Here is a 17,777-nt window from a genome sequence, read left to right on the forward strand (position 1 = left end):
GCGGGGCGGGGCAGGGTCCGAGGCCAGCCGGCGGCTGCCGGTGCCTCCTGGGCACGCGCCCCTCGGCCCGCAATGGTACGGTCCGGTCGCAGGGGCTGGCGGGCGGCGTCCCGCGGTGAGCTGGGGCCGGCCGCTCCCTAGAGGGCGACGGCTGTCTCCACTAGGGCCGCCCCGTGGTCCTCTCTCCCCTCTTCCTGCGTTTTGAGGCGCCGAGTCTCCCAGTCCTTGCTTCCCCTCCCCGCCGCGCTCGGTGGTGGCGGCCGAGCGGAGTTCCGGTTCCGGTCGCTGCTGCTGCCGCGGGCGGGCGGCGAGTCTGGAGCGGGCTCGCAGTTCGTGCTCCAGCTCGGCGCCTCCCCCTCGCCGCACCTTGGGGCTGCAGCAGCTCGGGGGCCTGTGCTGCCCCGACTCCCCTTCCGGGGGATGGTGCAGCCTGAGGGCGCCTCCATCCCCCGCCGCCGCTGATCCCCGGCCCCCACTCCATGGCCGCCTCGGCGCCGCCCCCACCGGACAAGCTGGAGGGAGGTGGCGGCCCCGCACCGCCCCCTGCGCCGCCCAGCACCGGGAGGAAGCAGGGCAAGGCCGGTGAGAGTGCTGAGACGGGGCGGGGGCTGGAGAGACCTGGGACTTGGGAACCTTGGAGGGGAGGGTGGGGTTGGTCCCAAAGGCTGAGAGCGGGGAGGGCTTGAAGGGACGCTCAGGTGAAAAGGATGGGTCGGTGTAGCGCTCCGGGGTTGGGGGCAGGTGTGACAGATTGAGGACTTTCAAGGGTGTGGAGCCACGTGGAATCCAGTCAGGTGGAGTCTGATAGTGTCAACAGATAGGGTGTCTGCTTTCGAGAAAGGCATAGCTGACAGTAGGGCCCCACTCAGGACACGTTTTTCATATGACACTCCTTTGTTAGTATTCGCGAAATAAATGTGTGTTGAAGTTGACCGAGTTCTTGGAGCAGGGCTGGGAGGAGGAGGTTGGAGAAACTCGTCTGCCTTTTGCTGCTCTTCCAGGTCTGCAAATGAAGAGCCCAGAAAAGAAACGCAGGAAGTCCAATACTCAGGTGAATGTTGGCTGGTGGTGGGCGTGATTGCCAGGAGCCCCTGGCGCTGTCCGCTCTGTATTGCGTCAGGTGCAGGGAGAAGGAAGGCGGTGGGTTCTGTTTCTGGTCCTCGCCCTCAACTTCCTAACAAACGTAGGGGATAATCCTTCCCCACGAGAGCCCCTTACCCAAGAGCTGGTCGGGCAGGGTTGCAGCCTTCTTTTTCCCCCATTTTTCCTGTCCTGGCTCCTTCAAGACAGCGTAGCAGGTAACCACCTAGCGAACCTTTTCTAAGTGCCAGACGTTGTGCCGAGGGGCCTGAATGGTTTGGGGGAGCTGGGCACTGTCCTTGTATCACGGAGAGCTTTGGGGTCAGAGCTGGGACTTCAGCGTGGTCCTCCCTGTTTTTCAAAGGCGTTCCTGACTGCGCTGTTCTGCCCTGCTCCCTCTGTTTCTATGTTGCATTCTGAGGTCCGTCTTGGTCTTGGCACTGGCTGGCCGGTGTCTGCCTCCAGAACGCTGCGGCGTCTGTGGTGTTCTGCCCACGTGTGTTTGGCTCCGTGTCAGGCCCCTGTGACCCTCTTTCCCTCATCTGTTCCTCCCTAGGGCCCTGCATACTCACATCTGACGGAGTTTGCGCCACCCCCAACTCCCATGGTGGATCACCTGGTTGCATCCAACCCTTTTGAGGATGACTTCGGGGCCCCTAAGGTGGGGGCCACAGCCCCTCCGTTCCTTGGCAGTCCTGTGCCCTTTGGAGGCTTCCGCGTACAGGGGGCCATGGCGGGCCAGGTACCCCCAGGCTACGGCACTGGAGGTGGAGGGGGTCCCCAGCCACTTCGGCGACAGCCTCCCCCTTTCCCTCCCAACCCTATGGGCCCTGCTTTCAACATGCCCCCCCAGGGCCCTGGTTACCCACCACCAGGCAACATGAACTTTCCCAGCCAACCCTTCAGCCAGCCTCTGGGTCAAAACTTCAGCCCTCCTGGTGGGCAGATGATGCCAGGCCCCGTGGGGGGATTTGGCCCCATGATCTCGCCCACCATGGGACAGCCTCCCAGAGGGGAGCTGGGTCCTCCTTCCCTCCCGCAACGCTTTGCCCAGCCAGGGGCGCCTTTTGGCCCTTCTCCGCTCCAGAGACCAGGTCAGGGACTCCCTAGCCTGCCCCCCAACACAAGTCCCTTCCCTGGCCCGGACCCTGGTTTTCCTGGATCTGGTGGTGAGGACGGGGGGAAGCCCTTGAATCCACCTGCTCCCACTGCTTTTCCCCAGGAGCCCCACTCGGGCTCCCCTGCTGCTGCTGTCAACGGGAATCAGCCCAGCTTCCCACCAAACAGCAGCGGCCGGGGTGGGGGTACTCCAGATGCTAACAGCCTGGCACCCCCTGGCAAGGCAGGTGGGGGCTCAGGGCCCCAGCCTGCCCCAGGCCTGGTATACCCGTGTGGTGCCTGTCGGAGCGAGGTGAACGACGACCAAGATGCCATTCTGTGTGAGGCGTCCTGCCAGAAGTGGTTCCACCGCGAGTGCACGGGCATGACTGAGAGCGCCTACGGGCTGCTGACCACTGAGGCCTCTGCCGTCTGGGCCTGCGATCTCTGCCTCAAGACCAAGGAGATCCAGTCTGTCTACATCCGCGAGGGCATGGGGCAGCTGGTGGCTGCTAACGATGGGTGACTGCCCGGTGGTCTGGGGAAGTGCACACGTCCCTCCCTGCTCTTCCAGGGTGATTGTTTCGTGTCTGGCTCTTGGTCCTTGTTTCCGCTGGTTTCCCATCCCCGTGGAGCAGAAGCAGTGGCTCCTGGGAGCAGAAAAGGAACTGAGGTGGGCAGGCGGAAGAGCCGGCGCGTGTCTCTGGAAACTCACGTGCGTTGAGATCTGTTTGCAGAGATCCAGGAAACCAAAGTCCTGCTGAGCAGAGCTGTGTGTTTTGGTGGCCATCTGGAAGTCTAGGAGCGTGGCTGCAAGAAAAGAAGTGGACGGAGGCAGACCCCAAGGACCGGGGTGTCCGCCGGCGGAGACGGATGCCCTGGACACCCCTCTCTAGGCCCGCAGCTCCAGCCTTAGCTTTTGGGGTCAGAGTGTTTGAGAGGTCTGGCCCCATCCCTGCAGTAGCCTTTTTGTGGGCTCTGGGAGACAGCTTTGAGGAATACGTGGAGAGTTCTCCCTCACCTTCCTCTCCCCTCCCCTCCCCTCCCCTCCCCTCCCCTCCCCTCCCCTCCCCTCCCCTCCCCTTCCCTTCCCCTCACCCCAAGACCCACCCAACTCCTCCCCCTTCAGAGAACCAAATAGCTGGATGGAGTAGGAGGGCTCCAGGCTGTGGCTGTCTTTGGTGACTCTTTGGGCTTCGAGACAGTGGGCCGGAGAGGCTGTCGGGAACATTTTCCTGATACCAAAGTCACTGGGCCTTTCTCAGCCTCTCGTGCTTTTCTCCTAATGGCCATATTTTTTGCCAAAAACGAGGTTCCGTGGTCTGAGCGACCAGAACATTAGACGTCTAGGCTGTCCTGAAGTCTGCACTCGGGTGGCTCGCCCCACCCCCCACCTTGTCCATCTGTTGCACATTATACTCAGCGCTGATCTGAAACTTTGCCCCGCGCTTGCTTCCCTGCCTCCCTGGCTTGATTGGAGGAGGGCTGGAGAAGGCAGAGCCCTTATACCTCATTTTCCCTCCTGATAAAGGATCCAAGAGAGGCCCTGTCATGGCCCTGTGGGTAGGGGGAGGCCCTGGGATCCTCACTGCCATGGTACTAAAAGGTAGAAGAGCCTGGATTGTTTTGCTGCTTTTTCCTTGCTGTTCTTTCTTACCATCTTGGGCCCTCTCAGCCAGCGCTGCACTGGTGTTTTTTTTTTTTTTTTTTTTTTTTTTTTTTTTTTTTTTTGTGAGCACTGCCAGTCAGAGGTGGGACTTGGGCCTATTCAGGAGCCCCTGACAGCTGCCCTTTCTTCCTTGCAGCTGGTACACACATTCCTCAAAGGGGCGGGGGAGGCAGGCACAGGGTGTGGTGGCAAAGGCCTGCCCTCTGTGGTGTGTGCCCCCCACCCCTGGCACTGCCCTGATGGAACCAGCAGACTGAGGCTGTGAGAAAGAAGAGGGGGCTCCGGGCTGCTCTGGCATTGTGGCACTCACCCCCCACCCTTCTGCACTGAGACAGCATCGGTGGCACCTCCCTACCACTCAGCTTGGTATTGTGTTTGTGGTTCTGTCTGCCCCTCTTTGTTGCTACCCATGACGCCTACATGTTTTGTAAGTGGCTCCTGGGAGAGCTGTCTTTCATCTGCCCTCTCCACTGCTTTTTCGAAGTGGGGTGGCAGAGGTGTGGTTGTGTGTGGGGGGGTCTTTTGTATGGTTGGATTAATAAAATGACTTGAAAAGCCAGACCAGGACTCCTTGCTATTGATGTGGAAAAAGGCTGGTGGCACCACTGTCACAGCCAGGAGGGAAGGGGCGCTTGGGAGGTGAGGATAAGTATTTGGCACAGGGCCCCTGGAGGCGGGAGTGGGAAAAAGCCTCAGGCCCCTGGCTGACCCTGGTAGAAGCGGTAGAAGGGGCTGAGCCGAGGAGGCCAGTGTTCTCCCCTCCCTCGTGTCCTGAGAAGCGAGTTTCCTTTCTGAGCACATTCCTGGGCCAGGCCTGGAGCCAGGCTGCAGACTTGGCTCCAAGGCTTCTGATTGTGCTGGGGGGTCCAGTGTAGCTCCGAGGGTGAGGGGAGGGGCCGACCCAGTGTAGCAAATTTCACTTCAGGATGCTTGTCAGCGTCCCTTCCCCGCCCCGCCCCCCTCTTAAAAGTAGCGGTGACATCTTCAAATAGTCTGCGTGTGGAGCCGGTGGGGAGCAGGGCGGGAGCGCTATTTCTAAACCCGCAGTTTGCCACCCATTGCTCTCCCCTCCCCCGCCCTACAGCTGTCTCCGTCTATCCCGGGGCAAGTTGGCCCCTTGTCCTCGTCCTCTTGGAGGACACCACCCTTCTTTGCCTTTCTCTGTTTGGGTCTTCCCTCTGGAAACTTCAGAGGCTGGGAAAAGGAAAGAGAGGTCACCCAAATCTCACTTTGCTGGGTCTCGAGTCGCCCACCCAGAGGTAAGCTCAGGTTTACCGAAGGTGTGGGTCTACCCCGCCCCCTGGCTCTCAACTCTGACTTTCATTGGCTGAAAGTTTCCGCCCCTTTAGGGAAGTCAACTTCCCACTGGTCAGTCCCTGGTCATGTGACTCCCCCTGGTTCCCCGGGCTGGAAACCTGGGGAGGCAGCTATAAGTTAGGCTGACGACTGACTGAAGCGAGAGGGGGTCAGGTAATGCAGTGGCTGGGGAGGGCCCCAGGATGCCTGTGGGAGGGGGATAGAGGAAGGGGAGGGCAGAAGTCTAGAAGCAGTGGGCTAGGGCAGGGAGCCATGGAACTGCTCGTCAGAGGACGCAGGGCGGGGGGGAAGGGAGGGGGCAGACATTTCTGAAGCAGGAACTTGCCTTGGGTCCCCCGGTTGTTTTGCCGTAAGTCCTTTGCTTCAGAGGTTTGGGGCCACGACCTTTACAGGGGTTGTAGTTAGCTGGAGGTGAGACTTCCTAGCTTGGTACGGAGTGGGAGAGCTCCCTCTTTGGCTGTTTTTTAGAAATAGCAGAAGTCTCTGACAGTTCTTACAGGATGTTTTCGTTGAATCCTGCCAGGATGGAAAGAAAGGGGATCGTGGGAACGGGGGTGGAAGTGGGAGTAGAAAAAGACCTGAAAACACAGCAGGGAAGGGTGGCGATCGAGCGCAGAAGGAACTTCCTAATAAGGCAGTGAGATGCTCGCGTGGGAGAACAGGGATATCTTTTGGAATCTTGGATGAACCCAGCCAGGAGAGATCAGGGCTTGGGACCCTGGGTGCAGGGGTTCCAGACTGTCTCCTGTTTGGGTCCCCGAAGTGTTTATCTTGTTGACCCAAATACCGTTGCTTGTTTCCATGGAGACGGTGGGTCTGACATCACCCTGGTTGCCATGGTGCTGGGTTCTAGAGGACCTGAGCAGGCTGTGCAAAGCCAGGGATAAACAGGGACTTCAGCCCAAGCTGCTGCCACTTCCTTCCTGACACCACCTGTTAACTGGGGGTGGGGAGAGGATGACAGAACAGAACGGCAGGGAGGGGCTGAGCGCAGAACGCTGTCAGCGACGGCTTTACGGATGCCTGGAGAAGTGGGCAGGGTGTCCTCCTGGATTCGGTTGGGGGGAGTCACTGCCGCCCTTCCTTTTCTGTGTGGATGAGTGTGTGTGTCTGGGAGCATGAGCATTGGGGCAGACCCCGCGAGGTGTCTTTCACCTATTCTGGGCTTGGATCTTGACAGGCAAGAGCCATAGGAGGTTATTAGGGCACCCGGCAGGGCTTAAAACCAACTGCAGCACGAGGGAGTGGCATGGGGTTTTCACAGGCAGAGCTGCCTTGCTTGCCAGCCTCACTTTCCTTTCCCAGTTTCCTCGTAGTCATCTTCCACTCACTGCCTCTCTAGTCCCTTGGAAATCTTCCAGTTACTGTCTCCTGGAGGTTACTAGGCAGGACCCAGGGCTTAGTTATTTATCTGAAAGGCAGAGTTACTGAGAGGCAGAGGCAGAGAGAGAGAAGTATGTCTTCCATCCACTGGTTCACTCTCCAAATGGCTGCAACGGCTGCAGGTGGTCTGATCCGAAGCCAGGAGCCAGGAACTTCTTCCGGGTTCTCCATGTGGGCGCAGGGGCCCAAGGACTTGGGCCATCTTCTACTGCTTTCCCAGGCCAAGGCAGAGAGCTGGATCAGAAGTGGGGCAGCTGGGACTTGAACCAGTCCCCGTATGGAATGTTGGCACTGCAGGCAGCAACTTTACCGGCCACGCCACAGCACCGGCCCCTCTCCCTTCACCTTTATGCTGGTCCCAACTGCAGCTGTCCCAACCAGAGGGGGCAGTTTTGGCTTTGGACAAAGCAGTGAGTCCCTCTCTTGTCCTGCTTTGGTTCAGGCTTTGGAAGTGGCAATGATTTGATTCCTGCACCACCCCCCAACCCCTGGCCTGTTGTTGTCTATTCTATGCTGACTGTAAGGTGACATATGCATGATAGTTGCCATAAATCCCGTTTCCCAGTCACCTTCCAGTCCCCCAAGACCAACACTCTGGAGAATTCCAAGAAGGGAAACAGTGTAGGGTGGAGAGTGAGTGACACCGTGTGGATCTGAACCCTGCCAGTGGTTCTGAAGCCCAGCTGCACGTGAGAACCATCGAGAGGTTTTAACAAAGGTCCTGTTTGGCCTGAGCCCCACAGCTGATTCAGAATCTTTGGTGATTGCAGTGTGCAGGCAGAGTTGAGATTCCCCGAGTGAGACCATGAAAAGGACTTGTTGTGGGTAGCTTGTGTGAGACTTAGGACCACCAAGTCTGTCTGCTGGGCAGGATGTAGTGACTGTGGAGGTGCCTGGTGTTTTCTTATCAGCTGCTGGTCTTTGGCAAGTCAAGGTGGCCAACCTTTCTGGGCTTCATCCCCTCTGACTATCACACTGGGGGTTGGGCTGGATGCTCCCCAGGGCCTTTCCAGCCTTATGTGTCTTTGACCTTTCAAGGTCAGCCGGATTTCCCAAGGCCTTGCTTGTCCCTGGAAGAGGCAGGCTTCTCTGCGGTTGTTAGCATTTTCTGATTTGCAAGCCACATACCATGCAGAAGAGCTGAGGTGTTCACGGTCAGGAGGACTGGAACCAGTCTGGTTCTGGAGGTTGCTGCCCAGCCCTTGACCCTTGGAACCCAGCCAAGCCTCCCTGCTGCAGCCCGCCTCTCCTGAAGGGAGCTCCAGTTCTTAAAGAGCTTTTCTCTGCAGATGGAAGCCACAGCATCCTCGCCGACCTCATCAGCTATGGCCTCCAGCCCAGACTCCGATAATAGCTGGGTGCTTGCTGGCTCCGAGGTAGGAAGAGTGGGCCTGGGAACCACATGGAGCGGGGGTGGGGTGGGGGAGGGATGGTTTCCTGCAAGTCTGGGCTGCTTTCTGAGTCTGTTCCCTTCTTTGGTCCCCCTGGTCACCTACCTGCATTACTTCCTGCTGGCTGTGAGAAAGACTCCAGTAGAGAAGGCACTCAGGCCTTGGGGGTCAGAGGTTGGGACTTGGACCATGCCTTGAAGGAGGGGTGCCTGGGTATGCTGAGATTAGTAGGGAGGGAATTCCGCCAGGGACACCAGCATGAGCAAAGGTCCTGGTGTGACAGTAGGAAAACCACGTTGCGGGGGACTGTGAGGAGGCCCACTGGACGAGACGGAGGCGTGGGTAGAGCCAGTGTTGGAGTGAGGTTGGGGGTGGAACCTCCTCGGAAGAGGCATTCTGGCCTCACCCTGATGGGAAGACGGTGAAGGATTTTGAGTCGGAGCGTGGCGGAGGGTGAGGCCACTGTGTGTGCAGGGGGAAATGGAGATTTCCAGGGCTCCTGCAGCTACAGGCAGCAGTCGGTGGGGTAAGAACCCAGCAGACTTCTGGGTTTGGAGGCTACTGAGAAGGGGGCGGCAGGACGAGGCCCGAGTGCCTGGGGAGGGGACGGCAAAATTGTGGCCACGGGATCTCTGCATGTTCTCAGCTGCAGAACTTGGTGCTTTAGAGACACAGGGAGGGTGGTGGGGAGGTGCTCGCCTCAGGCAAGCGAAGTTGGAGGAGCCCACAGGGGGTGACTTCCTGGGTGACCTGGAGCAGGATAACATGGACTGGGCCATGCTGGCTGAGGGGGCAAGTGGGACTGGTGTTGTGCTCTCAGACAGCTCCGGCCTCCTGCTCCGGTGTCTTGGCTGACGGCTGGAGGACCTTGGGCAAAAGCCATTTCACTTCTCTGCCTACCCCTGTAGAATGAGGGTCGTGATTCTTGCCTTGTCAGGGTGGCCATGAGAAAGAAAGCAATTGAAAATTATGAAGAAACATACTAAAGTAAAGAACTCTTCTCAGAGGAGTAGCAGGAGCCCTGGGTGGGATGGGTGGGCCATGGGCCTGCCGTGGTGGTGGGGGTTGTTGGTGGGGACATGCAGAGAGGAGACACTGAGGCTGTCCCGTGACCAGGCCGGGACGGCCAGGCCGAGAGCATGTGGGAGATGGGTGTATGTGGCTGGGGTGAGCTGGGCTGTTGCATGCAGCTGCTGGGAAATGGGGGTGTGGGCGGCCAGTGGGAGTGGCCAGCTGTAAGTGCCTGGCCAGATGTGAGGGCAGTTGCAGGGATGGCCCTGGGGAGCGTGACTGTGACTCCTGGGCACCCAGGGGACTTTGATCTCCTACTTCCCAACCAGTGACCGGAGTGCTCGTTGGTAGGAAGTACTGGTGCTTTTTGGGGAGGAAGGCTGGGCTCTGGCTGGCCTCACTCAGGGCCTTGGTGGACAGTGGTCCGGGTCGTCCAGTGCCTGAGCACAGGGTGTGTCTCAGTTTACCCGAGGGCGGGTGTCTGCAAGCTGCCTCGCAGTAGCACGTGAGGCGGGGGTGGGTGGGAGCCCTTTCTCCTGCACTGAGACCGCTTAGTCTCACGTGTCCTGAGGTGTGGGTTGGGGTCCCTGAGTGATGCCGCCAGCACCCAGGGCCCCGGCAGAGCACCCTTGCCCCGGAGCAGCCTTTCCGCCGTTCCCTCCTCACAGAGCCTGCCTGTGGAGACGCTGGGCCCAGACCCCGGGACAGACCCCGAACCTGAGAGAGCCCCCCAGCTCCCTCGGAGCCCCTTCAAGGCAGGTTGTGCAGAATTGGCTGGGACCTTGGATGGAACAGGTAATGGGGCCTTGAGGAGGGGGCCTGCAGCACCCTCCCTCCTCTGGGGTTCCCGCATCCTCAGGAAAGGGAGGCTGGTCAGTCTCACTTCCCTCCTTGGTCTCAGTTTACCAACCCCATCCCTCGGGGGCTTTTTCCTGTCCCTTAACCTGGTGAGGGCCTGTGGGAGCTGGAGGCGGCTGTGGAGAGTTCAGCTGGGGCAGTGCTTTCTCTGGGCCTTTTTTCCCACTGTAGGGACCCCTTCCCAGACTGAAAGTCCCCCGTCTGATCCTGCTCTGCCAGAGGAGACGGAGGTCAAGGTGAGGGCCTGCGCTGTGGGAGGGAGGGGGTAGGGAAGGAGCGGGGTCTGCTTACGGCTATGTCTGCACCAGGGCGCTCTGGCAGCTGACGGTCACGACGTGGAGGCCCCTGGCCCAGGAGACACAGTGGTCCAGGGAGATTTGCAGGAGAGTCCTGTGGCTGTGGACCCGGGACAGGACACTCGGGACCTGGAGCATCAGAGCTCCCCGCAGAGGCTGCCCTCAAGCCCCAAAGCAGGTGAGCGTCTTCCTTGTCCCTGGTCAGCCTCCTGGATGGCGTGGGTGTGGGAGTGGCTGCCACCGTGAGCACAGCTCTGCTTCAGGCCCTGGGACCAGCACCCTGGGGCCCTGCTCCCTCAGGCCAGCCCTGCGGATCCTGAGGCTCAGGGGTTCCTCCCACAGACAGGAGTGACTTGCCCTGGGTCACACCACTCTCAGCTGCAGGGGCCTCATCTTTCCTTGCTTCTGGAATTCAGCTGTCAACTCCAGGACCCCTTCCTCATGCTGGTGGGCTCAGGAGGAGGGAAAAGGGTGGCTCAAGGGGCAGCGCAGGGCAGGGCAGGGCAGGGCAGGTGTGGTGGCACAGAAGGTTAACCCGCTCCATGGGATGCCCGCATTCCATCTTGAGTGCTAGCTTGAGTCCCAGCTACTCTGTTTCCAGCCCAGCTCCCTGCTGATGTGCCTGGGAAGCAGCAGAGGATGGCCCAAGCACTTGAGTCTTTGGCACCCATGTAGGAAATCTGAATAGAGTTCTTGGCTCCTGGCTTCAGCCTGGCTCAACCCTGGCTGTTGCAGTCATTTGGGGAGTGACCCAGCAGGAGGAAGATCTCTTCCATTTTCTCTGTTACTCTGCCTTTCAAATAAATAAATCTTTTTATTTTTTAAAGATTTATTTATTTATTTGAAAGTCAGAGTTACACAGAGGAGAGGCAGAAAGAGAGAGAGAGGTCTTCCATCCTATGTTCACTCCCCAATTGGCCGCAATGGCCAGAGCTGTGCCGATCCAAAGCCAGGAGCCAGGAGCTTCTTCTGGGTCTCCCATGTGGGTGCAGGGGCCCAAGGACTTGGGCCATCCTCTACTGCTTTCCCAGGCCACAACAGAGAGCTGGATTGGAAGTGGAGCAGCCAGGACTTGAACCGGTGTCCATGTGGGATGTCAGCGCTTCAGGCCAGGGCATTAACCCGCTGCACCACAGCGCTGGCCCCCAAATAAATAAATCTTAAAAAAAAAAAAAAAAAAGGCAGAGCAGACTGTGTCGTGATATGTGTCAGACCTGTGTGGGGGGGGTGTGTGTGCAGAAAGAAGGTGGAGTCTTGGTGCTTCCAGCTGTGAGCGTGAGGTGGTCAGGGCACACACTGAGGGTGAAGGAGAGGACAGACAGGTGGAGGTGACATTTGAGTGGAACCTCAAGCACATAGGAGGTGGAGCCAGGAAGCGAGAGAACATTCCAGACCCAGCCGCAGCATCAGTGAGGGGCAGGGCTGCCTGGCCTGCACTAAGGAGGCTCTGTCAGGGTCTTGGGGCTCAGGAGGGGGTGTTGGTCTCAGTGAGGAGTGAAGGGGTGGAGGGAGAGGCAGGGGCTGGGGTCGTTTTGGAGGCCGCCGCAGTGGTCGGGCAGAGATGATGTGAGATGACGAGCTTGGGCAGCTCCAGTGCGGGCTGGGAAGACACTGAATGGTCCAGATATGTAAGGATATACCTGCCAGGTTATCTGGGTGTCAGTGAGGAGGGAGAGCTTGGGTTAGCAGTGGTGCCTCTCCCTGGATTTGGGGGGCAGTGTGTTGGCACCCCCAGAGGGGGCGGCTGGAACCCTGGGAAGGCCAAGTTGGGAGTCACAGATGAGGGCCGCGTCTGCTGTGGGGGAAGCCATTGGGGTGGCTGGGAGTTGTGCCCACATGGAAGGAGAGTTGAGGAGCTCAGGGGGGTGGCAGAAAGGGGGAGGCCAGAGAGCTCAGAGGGTGGGGGGCAGTGGGCGGGGAAGCTTTGACAGTGGCAGGAGCTTGAGGAGGCACCTGCTGGAGGAAGCAGGGTGCACGGAGGGTGGAGGTGGCTCTTGTGGCTTGCAGGGGGAAAGGACTGTCCCCTGCCTACAGACTGGGCAGGCGCAGTCCTCAGCGCCAGGCAGGTGGGCAGGCTCTCCACATGCCCTTCCTGTGGTCAGGGTCAGGGGCCCCCTCTTCCCCTGTGTCCCTGCCCTTCCAGCTGCCTCACGCCTGTCCCCATCCCTCCTCCCAGCTTGGGTCAGGGAAGAGGGCCGCAGCTCCAGCAGCGAGGACACTGACGTGGACGTGGAGGGCCTGCGGAGACGGCGGGGCCGGGAGCCCAGTCCGCCTCGGCCCGTGGCGCCCCTGGATGCGGAGGACCGGGCCAGGGCCCAGGGTGCTGCTGGGGAGCTGGGCATCTCACTCAACATGTGCCTCCTCGGGGCCCTGGTCCTGCTGGGCCTGGGGCTCCTCCTCTTCTCCGGTGAGTGGCGCCTCCCTGGGGCCCGGGCCTCACCTCTCATCCTCCCTTGAGGGCCTCACCAGGCACCCGTGTCTCCATCCCCAGGTGGCCTCTCGGAGTCTGAGAGCGGTGAGCGGGCTCGGCCCTGCTGGTGCTTGTCTGTGGCACGTGTGGGTGTCCCTGGGTCAGGAGCAGGGGGACAGGGTGTAGGGAGGGGCCAGGCCAGGAGGGGGTTGTGTGTGGAGGGGTGGGAGGTGGGGGAAGGAGTGGGCTCCGGCGAGACTGGTTTCTGGACTTCCTCTCCCACAGGGCCTGTGGAGGAAGTGGAGCTGCAGGTCTTTCCAGATCCTGGCTCAGACCCTGGCCTGCGGGATGCCGCGGGGGGCGAGCAGGTATGTGGGGCCTGGTGGGCAAGAAGCTGGGGCTGCCCTGGCCATGGGACAGGTGCACTAAGTGGCTCGTCTGTTCTCAGGATGGGCTAAGGGAGCGGCTGCCGGCCCCAACGCCCCTCGATGGCGCCCCCAGCCTGCAGAACATGGGCCTTCTGCTGGACAAGCTGGCCAAGGAGAACCAGGATATCCGGCTGCTGCAGGCCCAGCTGCAGGTGGGCACAGGTGGGGGGTTGGGGGGGATGGCCCGCCAAATCAAGCGTCTGTCCTAGCGGCCTGCCCAGCAGGGAGTGGCCCCTGTTCCCCAGCCCACCTTGGCCTCTCCATTCCCCCCAGCACTGGGGCCCCTTCCTAGTTCTCTCTGAGCAGCCCTCGTGCTGAGGCCTCTCTCACGCGGCATGGCGCCTCTGCCAGGTGGAGTCTGCCCGGGCATTGCCTGGGGGAGGATTTGAATATCATGCCAGGTTCATGCCAAGCTCATGCCAAGCGCTGTAGCCAGCAGTGTCTTTCTGGGTATGGGAGTGGGGAATAGGGCCACGAGCGCCACGTGTCAGCTCTCCTTAGGTGGATCTGAGAGGTGTGTGCTGATGACGTAGATGCTCAGGCGCAGCGTGGGATTCAGGGATCCCAGGTTCTGGCGATGGGGAGGAGCGTGAGAATCAAGCCTGCAGCTGTCCCAGGCCACGGAAGGGGCTCGGGCCACCTGCCCGCTGTCATGGAATGCAACGGGCGACGACCTGAAGGGACTCCATGTGGTTTCCTTCATTTCAGGCCCAGAAGGAAGAGCTGCAGAGTCTGATGCACCAGCCCAAGGGGCTAGAGGAGGAGAACGCCCGGCTGCGGGGGGCCCTGCTACAGGGTGAGGCCTCCCAGCGGGCCCTGGAGTCAGAGCTGCAGCAGCTGCGGGCCCGGCTTCAGGGCCTGGAAGCTGGCTGCATCCGAGGCACAGATGGCGTATGCCTCAGCTGGGGCAGAGGCCCACAGCATGGGAAGGCCAGCAAGGAGCAGGGCCCTGGTGCGCAGGAGCCAGATCCTGGCTTTCTGGAGCAGAAGAAGCAGCTGGAGGCTGAGGCCCAGGCGCTGCGGCAGGAGTTGGAGAGGCAGCAGCAGGTGCTGGGGTCCGTACAGCAGGACCTGCAGAGGAGCCTGCGGGATGCAGGCAGAGGAAGCCCGGCTCATGCTGGCTTGGCTGAGCTGGGCCAGAGATTGGCCCAGCAGCTGCAGGGCCTGGAGAACTGGGGCCAGGACCCTGGGGTCCCTGCCAATGCCTCAGAGGCCTGGCATCAGAAGCCCCACTCCCAGAATTCCAGGGAGTGGAATGGAAAGGAAAAGTGGCGGGATGGGCAGAGGGACCGCAAGGCTGAGCACTGGAGGCAGAGGAAGGAGGACTCTGCCCGGGCAGGGAGGAAGAGCTGGGAGGGGGACGAGGACAGGGAGCCGGCAGGGAGGCCGGGGGATGGCCCGCCGCGAGGGGAGGAGAGGGGGAGCAAGAAAGATGGCAAGCGCCAGGACCGCAAGGGCCTTCCGAGGAAGGGCGGGGGCCCTGGCCCGGGGGAAAGGCAGAAGCATCCTGGGTGGAGGGAAGGCGCTAAAGACCCTCGCAGCCCCCCGCCACCCTGGGAGCAGCTGTTGAAGCACAGGTTCCGGGCACCCCAGGGCTGCTCAGGTGTGGCCGAGTGTGCGCAGCAGGAGGGCCTGGCCCCCGTGCGGCAACAGGAGCTGGCCTCTCTGCTGAGATCATACCTGGCGCGGCTGCCCTGGGCGGGGCAGCTGGCCCAGGAGCTTCCCCTCTCACCGGCTTACTTTGGTGAGGATGGCGTCTTCCATCATGACCGCCTCCGCTTCCGGGATTTTGTGGATGCCTTGGAGGACAGCCTGGAGGAGGTGGCTGTGGGACAGACAGGTGATGATGATGAGGTGGACGACTTTGAGGACTTCGTCTTCAGCCACTTCTTTGGGGATAAAGCACTCAAGAAGAGGTGGGCATGGGGTGGGGGTTGGGTCTGGTGGGACAGAGGGGAGGCAGCGGGAGGGGAAAACAGCCCTGGGCAGGGGTCTTTCATTTGGGGACTTCTCTGCTTTTGTCCCCAGCTGGCTTCGCCCCTTGTGGGCAGGAAGCTGCCTCTGCTTACCTTACGGTGTTCCTGAAGAGTCCCTTTATGGGCTGGGGGCAGCGCTGCCCCCTAAAGGACCCCTCCCCATCTGTGTCTCCCCACAGGTCCGGGAAGAAGGACAAGCATGGGCGGAGCCCCAGAGAGGCAGGGCCCAAGGAGGTGCACAGCCACCCCCACCACCCCCACCACCGGGGCTGAGGCCCCGCCCAAGATCCCAAGACATCATCTAACCCCCAGGGGCTGGGCGGAGACCAGGCCACTGGCATCTCTCCTGGCCCATTTGCTGGCCTTGGATGTCCTTCATGGAGGAGAGCGAGGTATCCCAGCCCTGCACTGATGCCATAGAGAAGGCCTTAGCCTAGCCGCACCTGCCTTGCTGTCTATGCAAATGTACGCAAATGAGCAGGGCCACTGGCAGCCTGAGTGTCATGCCAATGTGAATGGGGGTGGGCCAGGAGCCTTTTTGAGGGGGAGGGGTGTCATCCTGATTCAGAAGCCAAAGAGCTTTTGTCCTGTTGTGTGTATGCCCCCGGAGTGGGCTCTGCGCACCGACCCGGCACCTCCTGGGACTTGACTCAAGTTGCTGGCTGGAGGCCCAGCACCAGGACTTTCCCTGGCGTTTTGCTAAATTTGGAAGCAGCTGTCCCCAGTGGGTGAAGTCCCCTCTTGAACTCTGCTTCTCACGTGGCCTCACCTCCCTTGTGAACTGTAAATGCAGATCCTAATAAAGTGTTGTGTGAGCTGGGACGCTGGGTGGGGCTCTGTCCCCGGCGTGGCCCCCAGGCTCAGGGACACAGGGTGGGGGATGGCGCCCCTCACTGGCCGCTCGAGTGGATGGGTGCCACCCCAGGCACCGGCCTTTGCTACCTTATCCCACAAGCTCCGTCCCCCTCACTTGTTCTCCTGGGCTGGGGCCTTCCCGTGTGCTTGCAGCCGCCTGGACTGTGCCCCAGCTGGTTTTGGTGCCTGAGCCTTGCACTCGAATCCAGGCCAAGTGATACTGAGCGGGTTAATCCCCGGGAACCTTGGGTTTCTTGTCCTCACAAAATGGGACTGAAGGGCTGGGAAGATTAAAGGAAGCACTGGAGGCAAGGTGCCTGTCCTGTCTTGAGCAGAGAAGCTCCTGCCTTTGCAGCCGGTGTGGAGTGGGCGCAGGAGATGAGGGAGCCACTAGGTGGCACTCTGGCTCCACATTGCCTCGCAGCCTCTCAGGCTCCCTCCCCCAGGAAGACCCAGCCACCCCTGGGCTCCTTTGTAGACGTCTTCCTGGAGAGCTCACCTCGGTCCACGTGGCAGCCCAGTGTGCTTCTCGACTACCCTGGAACTGCCCCAGCAGGTGCAAGGGACAGAAACATGGGAGCAGGGCGGGGCCGGCCCTGCGGTGCAGTGGGTCAGCCACTGCCTGTGATGCTGGCATCCCATGAGAGCCGGTTGGAGTCCCCACTGCTCGGCTTCCCATTCAGTTCCCTGCTTGAGAAAAGCAGCAGAGGGTGGCCCCAGTGCTCAGGCCCTGGCTCCCCACGTGACAGACCTCTCTGGAGTCCCTGGCTCCTGCCTTCAGCCTGGCCCAGCCCTGGCCATTGCAGTTGCAGTGGCTGTTTGGGGAGTGAACCAGCAGATGGAAGATTCTCTCTCTCTCTCTCTCTCTCTCTCTCTCTCTCTCTAACTCTGCCTTTCAAAATGAAGTAATTTTTTTATGGGACCAGGGTCAGGCCAAGGCCGAGGAGGGAGGGGCTGCGGGCTACAGGGGGCTGGGAGTGGGCTCTGTGCTGTCGAGCAGTGCTTACATTGTGCAGTGCAGGGCTGTGTGTGTAGTAGCTCATGAATTCACAGGCGGGGCAGGCGGGCTGGTGTGGAACAGGACCACTCACACAGCCTGGCAGGTACCAGAATGCAGAGCCTGAGAAGCTTATGGGGTGGGTGTTTGGTGCAGTGGCTGGGCCACCACTTGGGAGTCTGGTTCAAGTCCCAGCTACTCCACTTCTGATCCAGCTTCCTGGGAGGCAGCGGATGTCCTTGGGTCCCTTCTTCTGTTGTGAGAGACCCACTTAGAATTCAGGCTCCGGGCTTCAGCCTGTGGTTGTGGGCATTTGGGGTGTGAATCAGTGAGTGGGAAGACCTCTCTCTCTCTCTCTCTCTCTCTCTCTCTCTCTCTGCATTTGCCTCTCTGTAACTCTGCCTTTCAGGTAAATAAATACATCTTAAAAAAAAAAAGTCTAGTTTTGCTCTGTTCACATTGTGCACTTTCTGCAGTTGCTTAAAGTGCTTGCTGGTAACCCCGGCCACCTGAGGGCAGGTGGGCTTCAGTGTTTTGGAGGGGGCCCCCTGGGTTCAGGGGGTGTTGGCTCTCTGGCCTCTTGGGGCCTCAGTTTCACTTCCAGGACCCATTTCCTTCATTTGCATAAAGAGCTCTCAGGGAGACCAAGAGGCTCCCCTAGGCCACATCCTGTTCTCTACAGTGGGTGTGCTGAGCCACAGTCTTCTGGGACTGCTGGGTCAGGGGAAGCCGTGAACCTGAGGGGTGTGTTGGGTGTCCGGTAACCTTGCCCACTCCAGTCACCCTCTCTTTGGGTGCTCTGGAAGGCAATCCTTGCACCTATCATAGATCCAGAAGTTCCCGCTCCATCACACCCATGCCCTCCCCACCTCGTGCACCTTTGGTGACCTTGGGGTGCTCTCCTGACCTTGGGGAGCCAGGAATCAGGGAGCAGGGGACAGCACTGCCGCCTTCCCATAGTGCTTGGGGATGGCTCCTGGCTGGGCAGGGATTGGCTGAGCTGTGGGG

The 17,777-nt window shown here is 60.4% G+C and overlaps 1 protein-coding gene across 9 annotated transcripts; it reads left to right on the forward strand.

The window, feature by feature from the left end:
* The first annotated feature begins 21 nt into the window (after window positions 1–21).
* Window positions 22–15,739, forward strand: PBXIP1 (PBX homeobox interacting protein 1). 9 transcript variants are annotated; one of them, XM_051858617.2, is made up of 13 exons: window positions 22–582; window positions 1,002–1,051; window positions 1,637–1,741; window positions 7,837–7,923; window positions 9,618–9,744; window positions 9,979–10,043; window positions 10,116–10,281; window positions 12,280–12,510; window positions 12,595–12,618; window positions 12,799–12,881; window positions 12,962–13,093; window positions 13,650–14,857; window positions 15,097–15,739. In XM_051858617.2, the coding sequence occupies exons 1-13, from the start codon at window positions 480–482 to the stop codon at window positions 15,188–15,190; spliced, it is 2,475 nt and encodes an 824-aa protein (XP_051714577.1). In that variant the 5' UTR covers window positions 22–479; the 3' UTR covers window positions 15,191–15,739. The 9 variants fall into 9 exon arrangements, with proteins under 9 accessions (XP_051714577.1, XP_051714579.1, XP_051714583.1 ...); XM_051858619.2 differs by lacking the exon at window positions 1,637–1,741 and having other exon boundaries at window positions 275–582; XM_051858623.2 differs by lacking the exons at window positions 22–582; window positions 1,002–1,051; window positions 1,637–1,741 and adding an exon at window positions 5,201–5,317.
* The last annotated feature ends 2,038 nt before the right edge of the window (window positions 15,740–17,777 follow it).

The sequence above is a fragment of the Oryctolagus cuniculus genome, chromosome 7 (assembly GCF_964237555.1).
Source record: "Oryctolagus cuniculus chromosome 7, mOryCun1.1, whole genome shotgun sequence".
Lineage (NCBI taxonomy): Eukaryota > Metazoa > Chordata > Mammalia > Lagomorpha > Leporidae > Oryctolagus > Oryctolagus cuniculus.